At 49.7% G+C, this 24,881-nt stretch overlaps 8 protein-coding genes across 8 annotated transcripts, besides 13 other annotated features; all 8 read right to left on the reverse strand.

Annotated features, from left to right (window-relative positions):
* Positions 1 to 24,881: part of a sequence feature (sequence corresponds to BAC RPCI93-21H15) that runs on past both edges of the window.
* Positions 2,266 to 2,298: a microsatellite.
* Tb927.7.6890 (hypothetical protein, conserved) lies at positions 2,720 to 3,484 on the reverse strand (the record flags this gene model as incomplete). The annotated part of the gene is made up of 1 exon (XM_841216.1): positions 2,720 to 3,484. The coding sequence occupies one exon, from the start codon at positions 3,482 to 3,484 to the stop codon at positions 2,720 to 2,722; it is 765 nt and encodes a 254-aa protein (XP_846309.1).
* Positions 3,662 to 3,689: a microsatellite.
* Tb927.7.6900 (double-strand-break repair protein rad21 homolog, putative) lies at positions 4,728 to 6,482 on the reverse strand (the record flags this gene model as incomplete). The annotated part of the gene is made up of 1 exon (XM_841217.1): positions 4,728 to 6,482. One exon carries the CDS (start codon positions 6,480 to 6,482, stop codon positions 4,728 to 4,730), a length of 1,755 nt encoding a protein of 584 aa, XP_846310.1.
* Tb927.7.6910 (hypothetical protein, conserved) lies at positions 7,582 to 10,053 on the reverse strand (the record flags this gene model as incomplete). Its single annotated transcript, XM_841218.1, has 1 exon — positions 7,582 to 10,053. One exon carries the CDS (start codon positions 10,051 to 10,053, stop codon positions 7,582 to 7,584), a length of 2,472 nt encoding a protein of 823 aa, XP_846311.1.
* Positions 9,491 to 9,519: a microsatellite.
* Positions 10,685 to 10,714: a sequence feature (AT_rich).
* Positions 10,974 to 11,002: a microsatellite.
* Positions 11,340 to 11,378: a sequence feature (AT_rich).
* Positions 11,599 to 11,642: a microsatellite.
* Tb927.7.6920 (hypothetical protein, conserved) lies at positions 11,635 to 13,509 on the reverse strand (the record flags this gene model as incomplete). Its single annotated transcript, XM_841219.1, has 1 exon — positions 11,635 to 13,509. One exon carries the CDS (start codon positions 13,507 to 13,509, stop codon positions 11,635 to 11,637), a length of 1,875 nt encoding a protein of 624 aa, XP_846312.1.
* Positions 12,731 to 12,763: a microsatellite.
* Positions 12,940 to 12,995: a sequence feature (CT-rich).
* Positions 14,316 to 14,358: a microsatellite.
* On the reverse strand, positions 14,438 to 15,910 carry Tb927.7.6930 (ATPase, putative; the record flags this gene model as incomplete). The annotated part of the gene is made up of 1 exon (XM_841220.1): positions 14,438 to 15,910. The coding sequence occupies one exon, from the start codon at positions 15,908 to 15,910 to the stop codon at positions 14,438 to 14,440; it is 1,473 nt and encodes a 490-aa protein (XP_846313.1).
* Positions 16,584 to 16,612: a microsatellite.
* Positions 16,639 to 18,882, reverse strand: Tb927.7.6940 (glutaminyl cyclase, putative; the record flags this gene model as incomplete). Its single annotated transcript, XM_841221.1, has 1 exon — positions 16,639 to 18,882. The coding sequence occupies one exon, from the start codon at positions 18,880 to 18,882 to the stop codon at positions 16,639 to 16,641; it is 2,244 nt and encodes a 747-aa protein (XP_846314.1).
* On the reverse strand, positions 19,952 to 22,414 carry Tb927.7.6950 (hypothetical protein, conserved; the record flags this gene model as incomplete). Its single annotated transcript, XM_841222.1, has 1 exon — positions 19,952 to 22,414. One exon carries the CDS (start codon positions 22,412 to 22,414, stop codon positions 19,952 to 19,954), a length of 2,463 nt encoding a protein of 820 aa, XP_846315.1.
* Tb927.7.6960 (ubiquitin-conjugating enzyme, putative) lies at positions 23,109 to 24,041 on the reverse strand (the record flags this gene model as incomplete). The annotated part of the gene is made up of 1 exon (XM_841223.1): positions 23,109 to 24,041. The coding sequence occupies one exon, from the start codon at positions 24,039 to 24,041 to the stop codon at positions 23,109 to 23,111; it is 933 nt and encodes a 310-aa protein (XP_846316.1).
* Positions 24,378 to 24,407: a microsatellite.

Genomic DNA, 24,881 nt, shown 5'->3' on the forward strand with positions numbered 1-24,881 from the left:
CATCCAGTCTGCCGCTATTTTGTCGATGGTGGGCAGGGCAAGGAAAAGAATTGTAATAACTATGAAAACGCAAAGCAATGCGTTGAGTAAAGTTGGAGATACTTTCTCCTTTTCCACAGATTCCCTCTTCTTTTCGATGTTTTTTTTTTCTGCTGGAGCGCCAGATATTCTGCATTTAATTTTTTCTGCTCCTCTGGCATGTACGTGCCCATGTCTTGTATCGTTGTGGAATCTTTTTCTGTGGACCAAGAAGAAAGATAAAGCAATCAATTTAACAACAGTAAGTTAATAAAATAACAGGTTTATATCATGATGAATTTGAATCATGCAGATCAAATGCAAGCAATTCCCACTTATCGTAAAAACAATGCGTTAAATTTACGGGATGGAAGTTTTAGTGAGAATAAAAATGCATATTTTAATTCCATCATAATTCACTCATGAGTTGCCCGGAGGGTGTTCAAGTATGTGAAATAGGCTTGCACGCACCTCGTTGCATGGTCAAGTGTACCCCGCCTATGTGGAGATAATATTACTACTGCCAGATAAAGCCTCAATTTATGTGGAGACTAAACCATTTCTTCTGCAGTTGACAAAATGCATGTATCTATGGGAACTGTCTCTGATATATTCCACTCAGCTTAACTTCCATACTGTCATGTAACGAATATATTCGATTTTCTCCTTACAGATGAAAATGGAAGAGAAAATATAGCTATTCCACTTGATAATTTTTTTTTTTTTTGGCAAGATACCTTGAGGTGTTTGTTGCGGTGGCTGAATGTGGCGATGTTGTCCCCTGTTTGTTCACTACCTATATCCTCCTTTTCCGTATGGTTTTCGTTAGGGGAGTAGCGGTGTGAAGAGGGTAGTCGGTCAAGAGGGGCCGCGGTGCTTTCTAACTCCATTACCGTGCTGTCCCTGAGTTGTGGAATCAAGAGCGGAAATGTAGATTAGATAACCCTACGCGGCAGATGGTTGGAGAGCCCATGCATTTCATGGAAGGCCGCAGCTCTGCTGCTTGACGTGGCACCGACGTGCTGCACTTCATGGTCTATTGTATAATCGTCTCATTGGCAGTCGTCAGGGGAAATGCGGCCGCGCTAACGGCGAGGCGTCGCCACGGCTTGCGGGTGCACGTTGACCTGACAGGCCAGCGGGAAGTAAAATGCAAGTGTCGCGAAGCTTCGTGCGGTCACATGGTGGGCGTGTAGGCCTGTCAGGTTTTGGTTCCCTGGGGCTAGACATCTGCCTTCTGTTATTCGTATAAATCCGCGCGGTGGAGCGCTCGCGTGAGAGAGCGCTTAATGCCGGCTTGTGTTGAAAGCGTTTTTTCTTTTGCCATCTGCACTAATGCGAGAAAGGCCTTCGCTTTCTTTGTGAAGCGAAAGGGATAACACCTTTACGGAAGATCAGTTTGCACAAAAATAAGGGAAGGGGGACTCCACATTGGTGGTTGAGCTCGAATTGTTTGACCACCAAAGTAAATGTTTTTTAATAAAATAGGCTTGAGTGAGCGGCTCTGTGGTTGCCATGGGTTAAGTCACCGGTGGCTGCAGAAAAACAACGGAGTAAACTCCGGGAAGGGGATTCTACGCTGGTGATGGGACTTGCAAATGCAATGGGGAGATCGGGGTTGCTACCACCCACTGGCGAGTCGAAGCAACGGTGCGCCGCTGTTCGTGGGGAGTAGGCTCATTGCTATTCGGAGGCTAAGCAAAATGTGTTATACGGATAAAGAAGAAAGGTGCTTGGGAGAGTTGAAGGGGGTGAAGTGCATCTCTGACGCCTTTTGTGCGTGAAGTCTCATAGACGAAGGAGGTTAAGAGGATTTTCCCCCCTTTCCCGCCACTCGTTCCGAGCCTCCACGCGGAAAGGGCGTCATAACGGGGATATGTTTGGTATGGGCAAGTTGGGTGCATGCAAACACACAGCGCGTTTTAGCATTACTGCCATTTTTGCGCACCTTCATCTTTTACTTCCTTCCTGCTTATTTCTCTCCCTTCTCCGACGATTTATTCTACGTGCGCTGTTCACTAGTTTAATGAACCCCACGCGGTAAGCTTCGTCGTTTGTGTGGAGGTTTGAGGGTGTTGTGTCATGCGGCGTCCACCCGCATGTACCGCGTGTGACACTTTCCTCCCTCTTTCATCTGTTCATTTTTTTTTTAAATTAAGTATTCGAATTTATTGTCTCTTACTACCTTCTTGTCAAAGTGGCGCCGATGTCTTTTAACATTGCCTGGCGCTGTGGCATGCTTTAGTTTGTGTGTGTGTGTGTGTGTATGTGTGTATGTGTATTTGTAGTGCCGTTTAGCACAGACAAGAGAGAGGGAACGGGGAGAATTTTTGGGAAGATTATAAGAAAAACTACAACCACTGCGATTGTAAAAGCAGAAACTGAAATAGAGTGCCCGAAAAGAAGGAGGTGTAGCCCGAAAGCGATGTACATTCTATAAAACTCGAAAAATGTACACATCCCAGCGTGTAGATGCATCCGATGCGCTGTCGCATTTACATCAAACCACCGGGGCGTACCTATGTCCCCGTTGGGTGGCTGTTCGCCATCCAAAACTTAAATAAAAAAGCACGCAAGCGGTGCTTTGATGAGTGGCGGGCACTACCTCTTACACCATTATCGCTTGATTCCCACCGGATTCCGCCATCACCACCGCAACTTGTTCCTCAACTTTCCTCCGTATCTCCACCCCATTTTTAACTCAGTCAAACCTTGCGGCATCAGCGCTGGTGGTGTTGGCCTTTGTCATAAAACGGTCGTAGAAATCGTCGTCATCATCTGTGTCGCCACTGAGTGCGCCGTCATCTGCCGCCCCCGCGGTGACAGCCTGCCGCTCACCCAGCTTTGTCATGATGTAGACGTGGTAGCTTCCCGTTGGTGCAGCGCCAGAAGCGAAGACAGACTTTTCAATGGTGCGATGCTCCACGTCAAAGTTCAGTTTCCTCCGGCGGAAGTGATCGATCCGTGTCTCCGGCGCGCCGTACGAGACGGAGAGGAACCGACCTCCATTTTTCATTACACGCGCCAGGTTCTTTGTGAGGGTATATAGATTGTGAAAGGAGTTGCTTCCACCGAGTGTGGCGTCAACGAGCCCCTTGTCGATGACAAAGTCGAAGAGGGCATCCTCCGGACAGAGGAGGGTTAGTAGTTTGTCTGGTGCGGTGTGAATTAGGTCGCAGCAGATCCATCGCATCTCATCCATTCCTTTGTAACGCCTCGTCATCTGCGAAATGACTGTGGGCGACACGTCCACGTTAGTGATCTTGCGAACGTTGAGATGCTCATACATGCATGGGGAAAGGCGGCTGTTGCCGCAGCCCACCACAAGAACGTGTATCTGTTCAGCCGGCTGAAGCATTGGGCGAAGGACAGGCTCGAGGTTATCGAAGGTAAGATACCAATCAAAAGTGGTGTCGTTGCTACGGTACCTCTCCTCCCAGTAATCCGGGTTAGCGTACTTGGACATTGTGCTTGTGCCTCCTGCCCCTCTCCTGAGTCGCCCTTTCTTCTTCCTTTTTGTACTTCAACTCCAAAAAAAAAGTTCGCTTGGGCTGTCTATTTTTAACCGTTACCCGCTACCGTCGTTGGCGGCCCTCCCTTTCTGCGACTCTGATACCTTTGATGTGGATATTGCCACAATCACTTCCCTTTCTTTTCTTTTCTTTTTTTTTTACTTGTTTCGTTTTTCCACTTTAAATGCGACTGAAGCTGAAACAAAGAGACAGAGAAAAGCAGCAAGTTGTTACGAAAGTGCTACAAAAACGGGGACTGTGCGGATACGTGCGGGACTGTTACGGGGCAACGGTGATTTATCCGTGCGCCCCGGTCGTGCCATTAGTGCACGCAAAAATACCAAAGTATCTGGGGATGCCTTACGATGACCCTCTTCACCACTATTTCCGTTTTCTCCTCTTTCCCGATAGTAGCCTATCAACGAGCAAACCAACAGGTACACAACTACACTTCCCCCTTTCCTCTATCAAGCTCTCGAGCGGCTCGGTTACACTTTCTTCATTCACTCACTCACTCACGCTCTTTCCTTTTCTCTTTCTCTTAGACTCCCACAGCTCAGTAGTGCGTGGAGAGTTCTATCTTTCCTTCCCTCTGTTTGTTAATCTGTATATTTTCTCTATGATACCTTCTCTTTCCCTAACCCCTTGTTCCAACCACACAAGCCTCCTCTTCCCTATTCCTCCACAAAGGCAACATGTGCCGGCTGGCAAGCCCCGGCGCAAATATGTATTATCGCCGTACTTTGCGTCAGGCTCATTACTTCGACAACAACAGTAAGTACAGATACAGTGGTGGCCTCGGCGCGGACTTCCCCTGCATTTGCTCTTTATCTGGACTAATTCCCCTCAGTACGGTCTCGCAACAAATTCAAGTGGCCACTGGTATATTAGGTCCCTTGCCGCTTCCCCCATCAGCAGTTGACGGGGGAGGGGGAACCGAGAAACGGAAAAGGAAAGTACAAATTCAACGGTTGAGAAAGTGTAGGCATGTGTGTGAAAATGTTTGTGCACCACGAACTGTATGTGAACACTGGTTGGCAGCAATGGACAAACAGAAGTCAACAACGCACGGACACAACAAGGGGAAACAGACGGGGAGTGAAGAAGGACATAATGGAACCCGAAAGCATGAAAGTAACCTGTTCGTTGGGTCGTTCTTGTCCCGCGCTGTTTCCCCCCTTTCTTTCCCTTATTTTCTCACACAGTGAGTTGCACCTCCGACGCGGCGTTAGTAAGGCCAAGCTCCACATCGTTCGGCGCTTGCTTCGCCCACACCAACTGTTTAGAGGCTAGCGTAAGGACACTCACGAAGGTTCGTGCCGCCTCACGCCGCGCCATTCCTTCGCAAAGCTCATGCAATGTGCAGTGCTCCCGAGGAAGTGCCTTGGACTTCTTCCCGCTCGCAGCTTTACCCTTCCCCTTCCCTTGAGATTTCGACAACAGGTTTCTGATGTGCTTCAGCGTCGCGAGCGCCACTGCCTCCGACTGTCGTCTGCTCGCTCCACCGCCAACGTTACTCTCTCCGTTGTCATTGCCCTCCATTTCTTCACGGTCACGCTTGCGGCCTGACTGCATGAAGTTCTCGTCCATGAACATATCCCCACTGTCGCCGGCGATAATGAATTCATCGGGATTTTCATCCACAACATGCGCGTTTTTTTCCCGCTGTTGCCGTGCCTCCCGCTCGGCAGCTTCTTCTTCCATCTGCTTTTCTACGAGGGGCTTCACAGCATCGATGTAAGAGGCTGTGAGAGCCGGACCTGCTACCCTTGCGAGCGGGGATCCGTCAACAGCAGCCCACAACTCTCCCTTGTTGAAATCCTGCGCGAGCACTCTCCGGTCTTGTATCTCCTGTTGGTCGAGCGGACCTCGGCGCGGTGCAGCTTCAACGATATCGTTCCGATTCTCCATCCACCGTCTTACCGCTTCGCCAGAGACAGTGGTGTTCTCCTTGTCCAACATCTTTGTTGTTGTGGCTCCAGCAGCTCGGTGCCTACGGGACGAATTTTGTTGCTGAGTCAGAGCGGCATTGAGCTCGTTGTCAGCGCCGTAAGCGGAGAGAAAAGGATCCGCCGCCTCATCAACTCCCAGTGCCGGGGGCATAAAATCTGGCAAAATGGCCGCGTCACCGTCATCAGGAAGCGGTGCGCCGATATCGAGATCATACGCTGGTTGCGGGAGGGGCATGAAGTCACCCAGTGCCCCGCCTGCTGCTGTCAGCGCGCTGCTACGACCTCTCTCGATGCTCGGGAGGCTTGACTTGCGACTGCTGGTCTCACTCACATTGTCGCCAAACGCCTGAATGTCTGCCCGGACCATCTCAAAGCCGTCGTAGTCCTGCTGCGTGCCGTTCAGGTCCTCAGTTCCTTGTGAGCCAGAGTTCCATGTGTACCACACGGACCCAGTCATGGTCGTGCTATCAATACCGTTCCTCACATGGTCATTAACACCGCCGAGTGCACAAACCGGGCCCTGCAGGAGGTCTGCGATTTCATCGAAGCGTGCCTCAAGTGCTTCCTCGTGCGACCCATTGATCCCAGCGGCGCGGATCCCGACAACACCTTGCGTGCGCCCAACGCGGCGACCGCCCCAGTTGAACGTTGCGGCCTCTGCGTCTCCGTTCAGCAGTGCAGCCGTACCGGTGCCGGGGGCAGCCTTCTTGAAATGACCGGCGTTGGCTTGAGGGGAGGCGACGCGAATGAGTAGTATGGCATTTTCTGCGTCCTTCTTCAAGCCGTGCACCTTCACAGCGTAAATGCGGACAACACCAACGAGGAGCTCGCCACTCGTGCGCAGGGCAATGGGAACCACGGGCTGCACAATGTCCACCACACACTTTCGCAGGTCCATAAGCCTCACATCGCTCCGCGTGATACGTCGTTCCCAGTGCGCAGCAAGCCAGATCTTCGCCAGTGGCCCATCCTTCGTCAGCACGTAGGTTGAGTAGAACATCTTGTTTTATTCAAGTGCAATATTTTACCTTCGGGAATGCTTACTCCCCTTGTTTTTTTCCTGTACCTTCCTACTTCTCTGGTGAGGCACTGTTTCTGGTGATTTGCTTCACCAACCGGCCACTGTGTGATCACCCAAAGGTGGGAAAGCAGTTAATCATGAAGGAGCCGAAGGGAAAGCATACAAAAATAAAATAAAATAGAAGGACCGTTGGGCTACGCCAAACAAGGTGTACACGCATACACATATCTTTAATGTCACAGCGGTGTAGTCACCTGTCGTCATTCAATGTGACAGTTACATTTCAGTAAACAAACACGAGGAGGCCTTTGATTTTCCTCTTCACACTTCTCTACATTAGGGCGCAGTGGGGCTTTGGGGGAAGGGAGGTGTTAGCATGCAAACCTCCTTACACGCCGCGGTGTCTGGGTCGCAACTAAGCGAAACAATCAAAAAATTCAACAAACAGGCACCGATAGGGAACACGTGTAAGGAATTGAGAGATATTCAGGTCTATTTTTGTGTGCACAACCTACGCAAATGAGCAGAGGGAGAGGCTCTTCTCTCCGTATCGGGGCCCATGGTGAGGAGATGTTCAATGCCTCTCGGGTCACCGCTTCTGGGAAACCCCATGGTCAATTGCGCCATAGACAAAAAGGATACGGTAAAGCGGGGAAAGATAAAAGTATACATGCTTGCTCCCCCGCTACATCCACCTGCATTTCTTTCCACACCGCGTACCTTGCCGCAGTTACAACTCAGAGTAGCAGTTGCATTGGTGGTGCGTGCCATCTACTCCTATCTCTATTTAGAGCATTTGAGATTCTTCTCTCGTCTATTCCCTCCACTCTTCGGTTCCACCCAAGCAAACATTGCATACAAACATGAACTCATGTTGCAGCCCCCCCTCCATCAAATACGCACATGCTTACAAGAAAATACAGTTGTTTCTTTCGACCGAGCGCCGCTCAACTGCCTTTCTATTTCTTTTTTGTTTATTTCTTGTTCCCAGTCTTCTGCAATCCGCTTCATAATACCTTCTTTCCCGTCTCGCAGTGCCAAAAAAACATATTCCTTCCACCGCTTTAAGTGAAAAGTTTTATTCCTTGGTCGCCACAGCAGCAGCAGGGTCATCATCATCATCACTCCCCGCTTCCTCCGCCCTCTTCATGGCCTCACGGGCCTCGAACAACGGCTGTAACTCGGGCCGCGGCTCTGGTTGCGGTGGAATCGGAGTGGGCGGCCGCTGCTTCGTTGCAGTTTCCATCGGCAACAGTGTTTTAGCCCGTCTGCGGAGTACGAGCGTTGTGGCAATGATTGTCACAGCGTCTTGCGATTCCTGTGGGACAGCACTTAAAGGACGGCAAATATACGTAATGCCCTCCGTTGGAGGTTTCTGTGCCTGCTCTTTTGCTGGGACGTCTTCCCCACCTTCTCCACCCTCCCCCGTTGCTTCTTCGGTTTCCAAGGGTGTGGGCAAGAGTGAGTTCGACGCCACTTGCAACTTTTCCTCCAGCTTCGCAAGTGCATCGGGTTCCCATTGCTGAACGTACATGATCACATCCTCTTCTGCATTACCGTGGAGTGGACTGCTGCGTAGAGGTCGGACCAGTTGAGTTATGGTGGACGCATTCAGTGTCACACGTAGGGGGGGTTGAATAGCACGGGCGAAGGCTCCTTCGATCGTTCCTCCGGCGGTGAGTTCCACTGTTGGCAGGCGGTTCTGCATATGAGCCGGGCCTGCGCATGTCAACTGCGGTCCCCGCTCCAGTATGACCATCGGTGGTGTGGTCGATTGTGATGACCCATGCCCCCTATCCACAGGTTCCAGGATCATCAGCAACCGTGTGGTACGCTCCTTCAAGATGATCGTTTCGTCACCCGTTGGGGAAAGCCGAAGTCGCTTCCCCGCTGCGTTTTGCAGCACCGGACGGATACGCAGCTCCACCACGAGACTCGGGTCGTCGGTGCCATACCTTATGGAGCAAACTTCAACCGATGTGAGTATTACTCCTAATCCCTTACCTGCGTTTTGGCACATTTTCTCGTGGGTATTGCCAGTGTTTGGATTGTTGCCTGGGTTATTGTCAACAGGCGCGGCTGCGGCAGCGGCACCGCCCCCCGATCCCTCATACGCCGCTGCAAGGTTAACCGGGACGAGGGACTTCAACCACCACTGCAGCGGAGGAAAGTTGGCAGCTTTCACCAATTCCGCCATGGAACCGCCGTTGCATTCCGGTGCGAATATCATGGGTACCCGCCGTGGCTCCTCCTGATGTGGAGCAACCACTTCAAGCCGTGGCGGCACGCGTGTCGTGCCATACAGGACGCCGGGATGCCATTCGCCCTTGTGGTAAAAGCCCTCCTGCTGAAAGGCTCTATGTGCTGTGGAACCAAGGCGATGTACAAACACACCAGCACCTATGGGCGCATCCTTTTCAAAGTTTCCATAGTAGCGTGTAACGCCAGATGCGAGCCTCCACTCCCCGGCCGTGAAGACGTTGTCAACAAAACTCCCATGGAAGGATGAACCATCTTTGAAGCGGTAGACACCGTACCCTTGCTTCCTATTCTCTACCCAAGCCCCATCGTAGCTGCTCCCGTCTGCATACTGATAGTGCCCAACGCCGTGCTTCAAATCGCGTGACCAGGAGCCGACGTACCGCGAGCCGTCGGGATACACAATGCGACCACGACCATGGCGCACACCGTTGTGCCAGCGTCCCGCGTAAATGACGCCTTGCTCGGCCCACCAATACACGCCGACACCGTGACGACGGTTGTGATCATATTCTCCAGCATACGCATCACCATTAGGGAAGAGTGCCATGCCGAGTCCGTGCTTAGTACCATCGCGCTTACGGGAGCCGAAGTAAACTCCGAGTTCACCAATTTGCTTCACAAGGCCCTGTCCCCGCTCGCCCCACTCGTCATGGTATTCCGAGAGCGCTTCGTACACAAGCTCTTCTGGGAGCGGTTCATTTTCCTCTTCTTCGAATTCCTCATTATCCTCTTCCTCTTCCTCCTCCTCCTCCTCTTGGGCTTCTTCATCATCTTCTTCCTGGTTCTCACGCCGCTCCTGTTCTTCACGCTGGTGGGCCGCCAGACGCTCCTGTCGGGCCTTATCCCGGAGTTGCTGGCGCATCTGCAGTTCCGCAGCTGTGGGCAACTCGGGTCGCATCTCTTCCCATCTCAGATAAACCTGCATTTCTGTTGACTCGAGGGGAAAACCGAAGGCGGCCCTCTTTAAGCGCTTTACGAGGTATTCCACGAGGAGGTAATGTTGTTTTCCTGTCGCCCACTGCAGCAGCGTCTGTTGTGTTACCGGGTCCCGCTCCTGCAGGATTCGTTCGAGCTCTTCCTCGTCGTCCATGTCGTTAAGGTACCGCAGCAAACGACTGATTTTCGGTGCAGCTCGCTTGCGGCGCACCTCATCATCTTCCTCCTCATCTTCTTCTTCTTCCAAAGCGTTAGCGTCCTCCTTTTTGTTCCGAGCATACAGAGGATGGACAAACTGCCAGATAATCGGCAGCTCCATGTCCATTTCCCCTTCTGCGTCACTTCCCGACATATTTTCTGTCAGTCTTTTTCTCTAATCTAACTGCCTGAATCCTGGTCGCACCTTCTTTTGTGTGCTCTAAATGTGCGCGTGTTAGTGTAAGCACCCCCTTTTAGACCTAAAGCCTAAGTGAACTGTATAAGCGCAACAATCAAATAAAGCAAAGCGAAACAGATGGTCTGACAGGAACGAACACAGCAATTCCAATGGAAGTTACGAAAAACATCTGACAGAAGCTACAACTTACACCACTCCACGCAGCCATTTTGTCACCATCTTCTATTGCCCATCCCATTTTTGTCGTTCTTCCGAGGTCTCTATTTTTTTTTTCTTCGTAAGCTAGCCACTTTCCCCTTCCATCCACAACCCGTCTTCGCAGCGATGTGGTTATTGAACGTGCGTCTTAAAGGCAATGACAACTCTAATACGAAAAAACAGCCTGTGGCAGTTCACCCAACGCATGAACACCATGGAATTCATAGCATCCAGTTTCCCTTCTCCATTTCAATTGTTTTCCCTCTTCAAAACTGAGACACAATGAGCTGAAAGAATAACAACATCAACAGCAATTGCCCCAGCGCTACATGCTGCTTGAAATGCATACAAGCGCATATGTCTAGAGTAAACATGTACACCCCCCTACAAAAAAATAAAAATAAACAATAAAAAATAACCGTTACAATTTCATACGTCACCTTCGCCTTGCCTTTGCACCTTGCCGCATTTCGCCTTATGTTCCCTCATCAGATTTGCACGAAAGGGGAAACAAAATGAAGCAAACGGCGCAATACACAGTTCATAAATATATAAACAGAGATGTATGGATGCCAATGCATGGAAGAAACATCCATACTTTTACACAATAAAGAGATCCCCACGACAGAAAGAAAAGACGAGTAAATCAACCATTGAAGCCACTAGTCACAAAGGAAAATAATAATAATAATAATAATAATAATAAAAAGCTATGGTACTGTGTGCAGAGCAACCGAATCAGCTTGCAACTGTAGACGATCACCTTCGAGTAGCTCGAACAGACTTGACTGCCCACACAATATAACAATAATGACAATGTAGGTGATGTGGCCCAGTTCTCCGTGATTATGCCGCATCTGTCCCTCCCCCCACGTTGCTGAGGGACTACTCAAGACCTGTGGTAATGACATAACCAAAGAAATATACTGGTGAAAGTAGAAAATAATCGACACAAACACTCATCAAGATAACTATTTAGGTGCGCGTACTCAGTTGCAGCATATAATCAACAACAACAACAAGAAACCAAATCAAATCAAACCAAAATAATAGTATAAAAAAAATATAATAATAGATAATTTGGCTTGTCACGGAAATTTGAAGAGAAAGGTGGACACATGCCACAGCGTCACGTGACTTACCATCCCCCACGCTAGCCACCGCCCACATCAACAAATGCCGACGTTGCTTTCCATCGAAGCCATTGTCAAGGAAATGACACACAACATTCGGTTCCAGCAACGGTAACTACCGCGTGCTGCCAGGTATTAACCCTCTAATTTGGTGCTGTTGCGACTCATGTTAATATTGTCATTATTATTATTATTATCAATATTATCATTGTTTCTCCTTCACCTCAGTATTTCCCTCATTCTCCACGCTGCCGCCGCCTCCGTGAAGTCCCCGTGAGTACTCTTCTCGCTCCTTCTGATCTGTCTCATAGTCAAAATGCTCCATTGCAGCATGTTTCCCGTGACTCATCGCCTCCGCATCATGAGCCAACTCACGGAGCTCGAACGACATCGCTTCGTGGACGTCCACGTGCGCAAGTTCGTCAACTGCTGTCCCATCATTTGCCATCAGCGCTGCCAGCGGTCCCCGAGGGGCATTTGGTGAATGACTACGCTTCCGGGAATTTGAATGGTGTGGCCTTCTCCCCGTACTTACCGAGACGCCGAAATGATACATGAGTGGGAGCTTCACGCCACTGAGCTCACCACAGAGCGTTTCATCATAGCTGTGCTCAATATAATAGTTTGATGATTGCGGTAGGTGACGAGCCTTCGGTTGTGGGGGCGCGGTGAAGACAACCCGGCGGAGACTAATATTCTCACGCCGGAGCGCCACGCGGAGCTTACCATCGTAGTATCGTACCAGCAACTCCACAGGTTCTTCCGGCGTACGGCGCAGAATCTCCTCTTCCTCTTCCACGCGTTGTTTATGCTGTGACCGCTGAGTTCCCTTCTGTTCTTTAATGTTTTGGTGGTTAAGCCCCATCATTATGGCATGCGGAGTAGGTGCTTGACGGAAGTCATAATTGCACTGCAGCCTAACTGGGGATACTCGGAAATCAGGCTGAGTTGGGTCGAAATTATTTACGGTTGGCGGACGGCCCCCCTCTGCTTCGCTTCCGGGGAGATTAAGCAGCAGTGTGATCTTTGGTTCATGCTTCACGTGCTTCTTTTTATCTCTTCCAGTTTTATCTTCGCCTCCGTTGCCATCTTCGTACCCTTCGGTCCGGCCGATGGAGTCAATTAGCACACCAAACCCCTTAAAGTCAGAAAATTTGAGACCGAATACACGAGGCTCCAGGTCACTCTCATTTTGTGACGTTCCGCGCTTGAGGAATCGACTGTACAACTCCTCGCGTTCCTTCTGCCGTTTCAGACGTTCGGCGTGCCGCTCCTCCCGCTTCGTTTCATTCACAACTCCCTCATCATCATCATCATCATCATCGTCATCGTCACTTTCAGTGGTATTGTGAAGAAGGTCCGCCACCCTTCGTGGATCAAGGGGATCTGACGGATCCTCCTCTTCCTTTTGGTCTTCCTTTGCCTTTGCATGCTTGGGCACATGCTGATTGTTATCACCGATAGGCCGTTCAATGTACCACAACGCCATACCGTCACCACCCTGATATGATTCCTCTTCTTTTTCTTCTTCACCTCCTTCTCCATTTCCCGCCTCGTTTCCTTTTCGTCGTTTTTCCATGGCCCGGGCACGTGCTATCGGCAGCGGAGTGCGAATAGAAAAGCGAAGCCGCACTTCCCACGACTTATGGTCGCATGGCACCGTATTGAAGGCGAAACCGCGTGCTCCCAAAGCCCCCGCAGGTGCCAGCCGTATGAACTCTTCACTTGCAAGAGCACCACCACTTAAAACAAAATGCGGTACGCCTTCATCCCACCAGTCCGCAACGATGGGACTCCCGAAGGAATGTTCGTGAAGGGGCGGGCTGCGTACGAGCCCATCAGGAAGTTGAGTAATACCGTCTGAACCTGTTGTGGGCTTCCCAGAGACATTGTCATATCCATAGAAGTAATAAGCGTCACGTCCCTTGAGGTTATTGACTTTCCCATTGTTATGCTGCTTTGGAGTGTGAGCAGCGGCACTTAGAAGTAGTGTGGAGACACTGACAGAAACACCAACACACAACATGGCGAGACGCAGTGCGGTTGGCGATGAGGAGTGCCTCGTATCAGGCATTCGCATTATTTTCTTTGTCACAATGTTGGGCCTTTTTTTTTCCTTGCTTGTAAAAAGTCCTTCAGATCCACCTTCTTACTCTTCTTGAGCGATGCGAAAAGAAATTTTTAACAAAAGAGATGACCATAAAAGGAGGAGGTGAATGCCTGTAACAGAACAAAGCCTATATGCATCATTGTGCAGTTTTTTTAAAAAAAAGAATCGGTAGGTGGTCACAATGAAGGGTTCAGGCGACGTTTGTAAGGTAAGTTGTGGTTGTTGCGATAATCGTAAGGGAGGATGCTGTTTTGTATGCATGTGGAAAAGTCCGTAGCCGTTTTATAAACAAATAGGTATACAACAATACATTCATCCCACGTACTCCTTCATATGCCACTTGAAGCTGTGCTGAACAAATAAACCAAACAAGGGGAGGAACACGATGGGGCAGCTGCAGCAGTGTGGTCACAAAAAACTGTGACAGACCGGTTGCGAAACATACACACGCATATTCACACGCTTGTCCATGCCCGTCCCCGTGGCCCTTTGACATACACTACTAATTAATTAGTTAATTCATTCACAGACACAAAACACACACATTTTCTCCGCTTCTCCCAGTATGTGAGCTTGCCAATAGGTGGGCGACCAGGTTTCGACTAGCTTTCACCGACTGAAGACAGAAGACGGATGACTATAGCCTCTACTTCCCTTCGGGCGTATAGTGGGCATTTTCCCCTTTGTTTTTTCTTTCAAAATAAGAAGGTGTGTGAGCATGTGCGCGTGTGAGAAACATCAAGTTATGAAGAAACTATTTGACGCCCGCGCCTCCATTTCTTTTCTTTTCTTTTCTTTTCCTTTTTTTCCTTTTTTTTTTGCGTTTTTGACCCTCCTCCCTTTCTGACTATACGATAGCAACCACAGTGACTAATAGGGAAACAACAAGTCGCCTTCATCACGCTCCGGTACTTAATGACACTTCCTCATAGCGATGTGGGGACTTGAGGTACTGTTGAGTGCGCATTTCACACAACCGGGAGAGGCAGCGCTCCATTTGAAATGCTGAGTCGGTATGATCTAATAAGCTTCTGCCAATTTCCCGCTCGAACTCCGATAACCGTGCAAACTCTTGCGTAATGGGTTTCACCTCAGCTTCAGTAGCCGCCGTGGTGCCTGAAGAGATGTGCGCCGCCTCAAACTCTTCCTTACTTTCCTGCAACAGCATAATCTCCACTTGGGCATAGATCACAACCTTACAACGGTGTTCGTACAGTTCATCAATTAGAAGTAAGAACCGATGCTTCACATCGGTGCTGTTGTACGTGAAACGCGGAACGCCCTCAATAAACACCGTATTGAATGTCTTGGCGATAACCGAGTAGTCCGCTGCTGAGAGTTCCCCGCCGCATATTTCCATAAAATGAAACCGACAGACTCCACCGCAAGCGGCTGGCACCTCCACATCCCGACCAAACACCCGCAACACCCGCCGTTCGGCAGGCATCCCCTTGCAAAATTGCAGAAACTGTTCATTAAACGTCGCTGTGTTGGCTTCATTGATTGGAGCGAGGTACGTCTTTGCATCACCAGCATCACTGAGTCTGTGGTCCGTGTTACTACACATGTCATACACCTCACACTGGCGTTTTATCAATTCAATGAATGGAAGGAAACCCTCCCGGTTGAGACCGCCGAGGTAGAGGTCGTCCGGGGCTCGGTTGGAAGTAAATATGACTACGACGCCAAGCTTATAAAAGGCATGGAAGAGACGGCGGAGAATCATCGCATGGGCCACATCAGTTACGGCCACTTCATCAAAGCAGAGCAATTCCACGTTGCTCATCATCCGCTGTGCGACTTCATCGAAGGAGTTAATGGCTGCGTCGGGTGTTCGACGTGCCACTTGTGTTCCGTCACTCTTGGACTCATGTGTTACTGTGTGGAGAGTGCGCTGCACGTCAAGCATGAAGTGATGAAAATGTACGCGATGTTTCTTAATGGTGGATGGGGCATTCTCGTAAAGGAGGTCCATCAGCATAGTTTTACCGCAACCTACTCCACCATAAACATAAAGGCCCTTCACGCGGGAGAGTGGGTGGTAGACGCAACCTGTTCCGCCACCCGTTGATGACGACCCGTCCTCATCCATTTCAGCGAGTGCACGCTGAACTTTTTCCTCCTGTTCTCGTCGACGAAAAAATAAGGGGGTGACGCCTAAGCGGTTGGGCGGTCGCAACTCCACGCGTCGGGGCTGGAACCGGTCGCTACTCTTGACGAAGGTCTCCAAGTCATTGTGAAGACGATCAAAAACGGGCAAAGCGGTGACTTGCTGCAGATCACGGTTTATGGTACCCGTCATCACTAACCGCTCGTACGCCACGGATGGCTTCCTCAGGCACAACAATGCGGCAGGGAAGCGCCAAAACATTTAAACCGTTTCGTGTTGCCCTCCTTTCCTTTTTTGTCCTGCACTGTGCGTGAGATCGTTTCTGCAACAAATTATATATGATGTAATGTTCTTTTATTTTACAGCTTTCCAGTTTGTAAGGGTTAAATCATGAAAGGGACCAAAAATAGAAAAGTAAAGAAAAGAGGGGATGTGTGTGTGTGTGAGTGATTGTGACCGGTCCGTATACATACCTACATGAGATATATTTAACCTTACGGATCAAAGCAGACAGTTTGAAATACAGAGAAAAAAAATACCTGAAGGTACTCGAAAGGAAGATCATCAGCAGTCGAACTGCCACTAACTGAAACGCAAGTAAAAGAACCACAGAAAAAATAGGAACATAATGGATAAGGTGTGAAATGAGGAAAGGTAGCAACGTGATAGGTGGGCCAATATTGTTACCTTCCGTCCCCATTATTATAATTTACAGCACGCAGTAGCCCATACTGTTGGTTATACTGTTTAAATGACATTACGATATATATATATTTGATTGTAATTTCCCCCAGCTCCTACTTGGACACAAGCAATCCTTCCTGCTGCAAAGTTGTTCTGTTTTTTTTAGTGATCGCATATTCACATTCACACCCCTCTTTTTTTTCCAAACAACTTCGATCCACCCTTTTTCTCCCTCCCACCTTTAAGAAAAATGTGCATATATATATGTATATATATATGATTTTATCCTTTCCACGTTCCAGCATTCAACTTGCATCCATCCATCCCTCACCTAGTCGCAAGGAGAAGTCACTCAGCACACGAAAAAGATCGACGACGGTGCCACCATCAATTTCACTTTCATTATCTTGAGCCGTGTGCCACGCAGGCGGAAAAGGAATCGGTATAAGATGCAGCACACGCTCCGTCTCTAGCCAGTGTGTGTGGTCGTCCATTACCCCTGAGATGCCCTCAAGTATTGGACCTTGAGCCCGTGCTTGCCAAGAAGGAAAGAACACATTGACATTGCGACCAACCTCACTATTTTTTCCATCATTGTTGGTGTTTGTGCTGCCCGCGTTGTCACCACTGGCGGGTGGCAACCACAAATTGGCCAATTCACTGCTGGGCAACGATGTGCCGTCTAGGCGCGGCACGCCGTACAATGTGAACATCTCATGTGGCGGACCGTGTAAGCACCATAGCCGCGGCAGATATTTTGAACATGCTTTTTTAAATGATGAAATGCGGCTTGCATCGCTTGTTGGTGCGGCAGCTGACGATGATTTCGACGTTGTTTCCGACCGCCACCACTTCCGCTTGTTTTCCTCAACCTTTCCCGCTTCTTCTTGAAGTCGCCACAGTTCGGCCGCTTCGCGCCGGTGCATGCGTTCCACATCGGCAAGCCGCGCAAAAGCTATTCCGCTCTGATCGGGAAAGAAATTTTGAAACTGCGTCCCAGCACTACCCATGAGGTCGTACAATATAAAAAGATCGATAGAATTAAAGCGTGACGATGCAGCCGCTTCTGAGTCTTCTGATACGGAGCCCAATTCCACCTTCATACTGTTAACAACCTTAACCTTGTTCATCCTCACATTACCTCCCGCGTTCATGTTGCCACTGATATTCATCATCTTCCACATCTTTGCAAGATGAGAAGAACCGTATGTGTTGTCATCTCCTTCCCAACGCACGAAGGCCTCCTCGCCATCAAACAAGGCAACAGTGATGGCTGGGAGGTGATTCACCCGCCGAAGCAACTGAAGAAAACCACCTCCCACCTGGCGTTTAGCCGAAGTTTTCGAGTTTCTCATGGAGCGCCTCTGCCATAACGAACCCGTGACCCCACTCAGGCATGCGGAAGACTCCCTATCCTGGGCGTAATAGTACCGCAACACAGTAAGGTAAGATGGTGAAAGTACACGAGGTACCCAACGACACAGGGCCTCATCGTCATGATCTGTTGCCCGAGAGTTCCTCCACCGCGGTTTGTTACCGGCCTCGGACAGCGCCGCAACCGTGTCAGAGAGGACGGATATAAGCCGCATGGTTTCCAGTAAGTACACCAACGGGACGGCGGAGTCGGAAGCACCTAAAAAGTTAATGTCGGTGTAATATTTACTGTCCCAGTGGGCTGACAACATCACGTGTTTCAGTCGTTCTTCCGCAAATGTGTGGTTAGAGGAGAAGGCGAATGACCGCCGTTTCCGTCGGCCCCTTCTTCGTTTTCCCTCTTCTCCCCCTCCTTTCCTCTTCTTCTCATTTTCGCCGCGTTTTTGATCCCTCCCCCGTGTTTCTGAAAAATTTCCCCTATTTTCTTTCTTCGTTTCTCTTTCGTGGGACTTCCGTTTAAATGCCGCGCCACCAGCAAAAGTGAAGACTAAGTTGAAGAATTTGCGCTCTCCCAACGGTGTTGAGTGTGTGAAGTTATCCCATTCGAGGTTCCAACGAGGTACCGGTACCCGCTTGAGGTTCGAAACGCCCTTTGGCGTGAAAAGCGCTTCTCTCGGCGGGCGCCAGGTGCCGTTTTCAGTTAACAACTTCATGACCTTCATTTGACCGGACGAGAGGGAACCGGCTACCCGGGTGCCAGCGCTCATAATGGAGTGAAGCCGCTGCATCAGCGATTGGCGCTGCTGTTCAGGTGGAAGAAAAAACAACAACCCCGCCAGCAGATCTGCTTCTTGCCTCTTTGCATCAGCGGCGACTGTAATGGGAGTGTAGGTTTTCGGTCGGGCGGAGGGTGGGCGCGGTACTGCCCGACGTTGGATGTCGTCGGCGATCGGTGGAGCGAAGGAATCCTCCTCGCGGGCATTTTTTTCTTGCCTTCCCTCCGCCTTAATTCCCTGTTTTTCGCTTCCCTCCGTCCTTCTTTCAACTGGCTTCGTCATTTTGTAGCACAGCACAACGATCATCATTCCGGCGCAGGCAGCCAACAACGATCCGTTTCCAAAGGCGGATCGAATCCAACGCCTTCCATTTTTCTTGTCTCTCCAGTTGCTTTTCATCCAACCTTTCCTTTCTTCCGATTTTTTCTTTTCCCCCCTCTCCCACCCACTCTAAGCGCTTAAAAAAAAATAATAATAGCAATAACTACTACACGCCTGCAAACGGCGCGGTGGGTGACTTAATCAAGCGACTGACGTGAGCTCGTCCTTGCATACAAGGGGGGTGAGAGAGCACCAACACCCGAAAGCACGCCGCTTTCTATAATGTCACGTTAAGATATTTGATGTGGTATTCTTCCTTCTTTTCGCCCCAGACCAAAGAAATAAGACAAATAGGGATAGAAAGGGAATAAAATAAGTCCCAAAAAGAAAAAAAAAATACAATCATTCATTAAAGTAGAAGTGGGGCAAAATAGCTGTAAACGGCAGTTGGGACGACATCACGCAACGGCGTGACAAAGGTCCATTAGTGATTCGGTTGTTTTAGTACCTTTCCACCTTTTCATTGCCCCATTGGGAGACGCGTTAAGTTCAGGGAAAGCCCACTAAAGCTTCCCCCTCCCAAAAAGCTTAGGGAATATAAACACGCAGTAAAGTGCTCTTCCCATCCACCCATACACTACAGCTGGTTTCGCCTACAAAAGAGTTATCACATGTTGTATACAAATAACTGTAAATATAAATAAATATGGGATCTGTAACTGTACATTTCAAGGTAGTCCTTACCAACCATTAACTGCAATAATAACGGCAGCTGGTAGCGAAGGATGGACAAATAAATAGTAAACAATGGTGGGAAGCGCTTGTGTGACATCTAATAAACGGTCAACGCATGCCGATGACAAATGCAAAGGAAAGATGCAGTGAACAGAACGTCGCCGCTCTCACTCCTACACCCATAAATGGAAAACAGTGGTAGAAGCAGCAAATTATCATATCAGCAAACGAGAAAAAGATAGTCTTAAAAAAAAATTAAAAAGAAGAAGCCAACAACTCGTTGAGGAAACTCTACCCACTTGACCACAACCGAAAAACTCTGTGCACGGCTCGCCCCTCACTTTTCTCCTTTTTCATTTTTCTTACCTTCAGTTCGACCCAGCACACTACGCACTCGCTAACACAATTGGTCCTATCGCGTGTGCCCAATGAAGAGCCTCTCAGGAACATCTGATAAGGGGATCTCATCAAAAATATCTTGTATGAAACGTGACACAACGTCGAAGCCACACAATCCGAGTGCGGGAATGTCGTTCTGAGCAGTGGATCCCCAATCACCCCCAGATACCAAAGAAGGGCTGACACTTGCGGCGTAACTGACAGTACTTCGCCGGTGAGCAGGTGTCCACTTGGGCGAAAGTTGCACTCCGGGGACATGACCGACCCGATATGAGGCGGCCACGCTCCTCGGGGCATCTGGAGAAGAGGCGTCGGTGTTGCTTAACCCAGAGAGAGTACTTCCCGTGGCACCACCAAACTGAATGGAGTGCCTTTGCTCAGATTGTGCAAAGGCCTTGGAGTTGCGTCGCCAGTACTCCCTAACAATCTGAAGTTTTCGCTCACGCTCGGCGATCCCAGCGTTGAACACGTCAATGGCCTCGCGCACCTGCGCAATCTCTGCGAGACGCTGCTTCATACAGTGCTTCACCACATCGAGTGTGCACGTCAGACCCTCGTTTAGTAACTCCGTGTCGAAATTCCGCGTCTCGTCTTCAGTTACTTGCTTCTCCTTACAAACGCTCAACTTAATTAGTTGAGCCTCGCGTTGAGCCAGTAGTTGCGCCCGCTGCCTTTCTAGCGACACGTTGTTGTCAAACAACCGTGCAGTCTCCTCTTGTTGAGCCCGCAACTTCTGTTGAAGCTCACGCACCTCTTTCTGTGTGCTTCTTTTCGAAGCGGCAAAGTGGGCCTTGTCCTCACTCAGTGCTGAGAGGAGAGTCGCGATGTGGTCAGCGTTGTAGCGCTCACTCACGCCGCGGCCAGATATGCTTGGGGGAAGGACAATTGGCGGACGTTTGATGTTTGATACGTTCTGCTTCAGTATGCAGTGTGCTCCAGAGGTATACTGAACGGGACTTCGGCTAGACTTTTTAGACGTAAGGGTGGGAGTGTACTTGTTGCCGGTGTTCTCATTGTAGTTACCACTATCCTCCGGGCCTGGTCGTTTCTTCGCTTTGTCGAGCCACTTGGGTGAGGCTGTTTCCCCTCTTGCTGTGACGCCAGCCGGAACCGGTGAGGGCGAGGAATTGTTAGTTTCTTTGGCTGAACTTTCTCCAAACATAAACGGCTGGTTTCTCACAGATGGGTGGAGATGGCGTGAAGTCTCCCCATCCCCGCCCTCCGTCGTTGGAGGGCCGTCCATTCGACGACCCAATGATGCTGTGTTCCTCGTCTCCGTATTGTTGCTTTGCGTGGGTAGTTGAGGCAAAAGAGGTGATGGGCTGCCGCCTCCATGACGGGCCGCAGAGGTCAGTAACTTTTTCTCCCGAGGGAGAGCCGTGCTGCTGGATGCCGACTGAGGCCTCACAGCAGGCAGCATATCGATACGGGGAACTTTTTGCTCACTTACGTTGGGCGTTGCGGCGCTCACGCACCCGTCTCCTCTCTCTAGTGTATCTTCAACTTCTTCGTTCTCATCTGCTCTTATCTTGATCCGCAGCCGCTGCTGTCGCTTCTCTTGCTGCAACCGCTTCCTTTCAAACTTCTCCCGCCGCATGATCAGAAGCTGCCGTGAAAGCTTGGCCTCCTCCAGTCGCACTATCCGCTCATCTTCAGTCTCAGCGAGCCAAGCGTAATCATCGTCACCTTCACTTGCTGTCACTGCACCGCCCCGCTGATTTGAGCTGCTAAACACAGGTCGGGAGCCGTGCAATCTTTGGTGCATGTCCCATGTCACAGCTTCACTAACCTCGCCGACTAATGTATCCATCGTTTCGCGCATACGTTGCAGGGTCTGTTCTCGCCTCAGCCCCTCACGTGCCACCACACGCTCGGAAAGGTTTTGCAGGACGGTGTGTCTGGCCCTCAGTGCAGTCAACTTTTGCAGCACTTCCTCTCGACCGCCACCCTCAATCCACTCTGCAATGGCTGCCCATCGTTTATGGAGTTCCTTCTTCATCTCTAACAACTCAGCTACGCACGCCTCTGCCGACTCTCTGAAGGCTTCCAACCACGCAGCCCCCGCGTTCCGCTGGTGGTCCCGCACAGACTGCACCATCTGCAATTCCGTCGTCAGCTTCACCCGTCCCTTTTCGTGACCTTTGCGGGCCGTTTTTACAGCCTCATGTTTCGCATCAATAGCCGCCATCGTGGTTTTCTGCGCCGTTTGACTGAGTTGGGCCACAGTGCCCTCCATTTCATCCGCTTTGCTGTGCATCCACTGTGCCACATATGGGAAAGCACGACCAGCGGAAACGCTAAGATACAACAGTTTTGTTTGTTCGCTCATCGCCGGGACCGCATTGACGGATGCCACATCACCACCTCCACCCGATACCACAGTGCCGCTGACGGCACCACCGATGGTGGATTCTGCATCCTTTACACCTGGGTCTTGCACGCTAACACGCTTGTTCCGGCGCCCCGTTGGCTGCATGATAGAATACGTATTTACTTTCTGTTAGTGGTGCGTATGTCCTATATTCAAGGCGTTGCCGTACGCAGCACGTGTGCTCTAAGTGTAGGCGTCAGTTGCCCAAATAAGATAAACTGTTAAATATGGGAATCACTACTGACTAAAGGAAAAACAAAAGTGAAGTGAACAGAGCAAACCTTGCGTAATGCCAGTAAAAGCGCACATCTGAATGTCTTCACCTAAGTCTCCTTGTGCAAACACATACCAAAGCTTTCATTACTGTTCAGCGAGCAGTAACGGCGTGTATATATGTGAAGGAGTCCCTTGGGCGACTCACAACCGGTTGCACTTGTAGCAGGCGTGACAATTTTTCTCATACCTTCGTTCCTCCAATTGTTTCTGCTTACAACTTTTCTTTTCTTCCACACGCCTTCGTCTGCTCTTTCCTTTTTTGCCGCTTCAGTGAATTACCATATGTAAGTGAATGACCCCACGAGGTGTGGGCGCTCAATAAGGGAATGCATAATTAAAAAAAAAAAAAGCAAAGCAACACAGATATAAACTCTCTTCATTTTGCTTACTCTCCTGCTGATACTAATTGGAATTAGTGGCTTCGACAGATAAGAGTAGATCCATTAATGTGTTAGCGACGCTGCACAGGTCCGACACGAATGGAGGTGACTATGGGAGCTATTGCAAAACCCTTTCTCCTTTCTTATCCCCAAAGTGCTTTCTTCACGAGGATTGCGAAGCAAATGGCTGAACACACCCAAATCACGTTGTCAAGCATGGAGTACGAGAGATTTATCAGTAAGCGCTGGCCGAGACGCAGACGAACGCCTGGCGCGACGGGTTCTGATCTTTCTTCTGTTTGAACAGACCTCTCTGCGATATCTAATAACTTCTCCTCGGCCTTTTCCGCGGTGTCCTCAGTAGTTTCGGGAGTTGCCGCCGCTTCTTCCTCTCCGCCACCACTGCTCCCAGTGGTGGCATTGTTACAATTGTCACTGGTGCTGATGCTGGTGTTGTTACCGGCGTCGGCACATGCTTTCGCTTTTTTATCATTGTCACCGCTTTCATTTGCATCCGGTTTTTTGCGCTTCGGCAATTGTGGAACACTCGCCTCGACTTCAGCCCCGACGGGAGGGTGGCCCTCCATTTCTTCGTGCCAGAGGGACTCGGCCGATTTCATGCCACAAACCGCGCAACTAAACTTCCGCGCCTCACGCGCGAGCCTCCGCTTCTCATCTGCACTCACGTACTGGCGTGCAAGAGCGCCGATACCCTCCTCATCATCCTGTGCCATAAAAGCTCGCAATGCTACGAGAACGAGGGCAATGTCATAACGTGGCTGCCACAGCTCCGGATGGTAACTACTAACGCTGCTGCATATACTTTTTCCCACCTCAAAGCGCCCACTGGTGGTGAGGAAGGTGATATCCGGTGGACTGAAGGGATAGTCGTTGGAGAAACGGAGGACGCCGTGGTAAAGCCCTTCAGCGTATGGCGAGTCTGCCGGACCTAGAAGAGTAAAGTGCCACTCAAATATGTTGTCTTCGAGAGGAGCTGCATAGAACTCGCGCACGCGGGACTTGTCAAGTTGCTCCTTTTCCCTTCCTAACCTCTGAATGGCCTTCTGTACGTTCATATTTTCCCTTTCGTTTTTCTTCGCTGCAGTTGATGCAGAGGCTGATGTAGGGCGTGCGACGTCGGTACTTACTTTAGTACGGTTGCGTGAACCTGCCCCCACACTCTTTTGGAAAAAGAAGAGAAATGACGCAACCATGAACGTATATTGAAGTGCAGCAAAAACAGGCAACAACAACAAACAAAGGAAAGAGTTGGGAGCGAAGAAAAGTGTGACCCAGAGGCGAATCAATCAGAAAAAAAAATGGTGATATAATGAATGGGATTAAGGGCGGATGGCCATCCTTTCATCTTTCCTTTTCCCCTCTGCTGATATCCTTGAAGAGGTGTGTGGACGTATATATATATATATATATATATACATGTACGCGTTGCGTGATGGACATGATCTTTTCTCTATTCACCAGCTTATGTCACCCACATCTTTCAACTCTCTCCGCCCCTTTCTTTCCCGCTTCCCTTTAGTAGCATTTCACGGTGTCGATAAATGAGCACCACCCCGCGTAACGGCTACAGGTGCATGTAGCACACATGCGGAGCGAGGGAATTAACCAAAAAAAAAAGATAAAAAAAACATCGGGATGAATGAATGGACAAAATGCGTGGAAAGGGAAAGTAGCGTCATCCACGTAGACCACATCCCAACCCGACTCACTTTGAATGACACTTTTGGGTTAAATAGAATAAATGTATGCATGTGTGTGTGTGGATAGACAACAACAACAACAAAGGAAACCGAAATGATACCAGAGAAGGGCAAATGACACTCATTGCGGTCGGTGCAAAGTAATAATAGTAATAACAATTAGAAGTGAAGGAAATCATAATATTCGAAGGCAAA

Source organism: Trypanosoma brucei, chromosome 7, assembly GCF_000002445.2.
Source record: "Trypanosoma brucei brucei TREU927 chromosome 7, complete sequence".
In the NCBI taxonomy this organism is placed as follows: domain Eukaryota; phylum Euglenozoa; class Kinetoplastea; order Trypanosomatida; family Trypanosomatidae; genus Trypanosoma; species Trypanosoma brucei.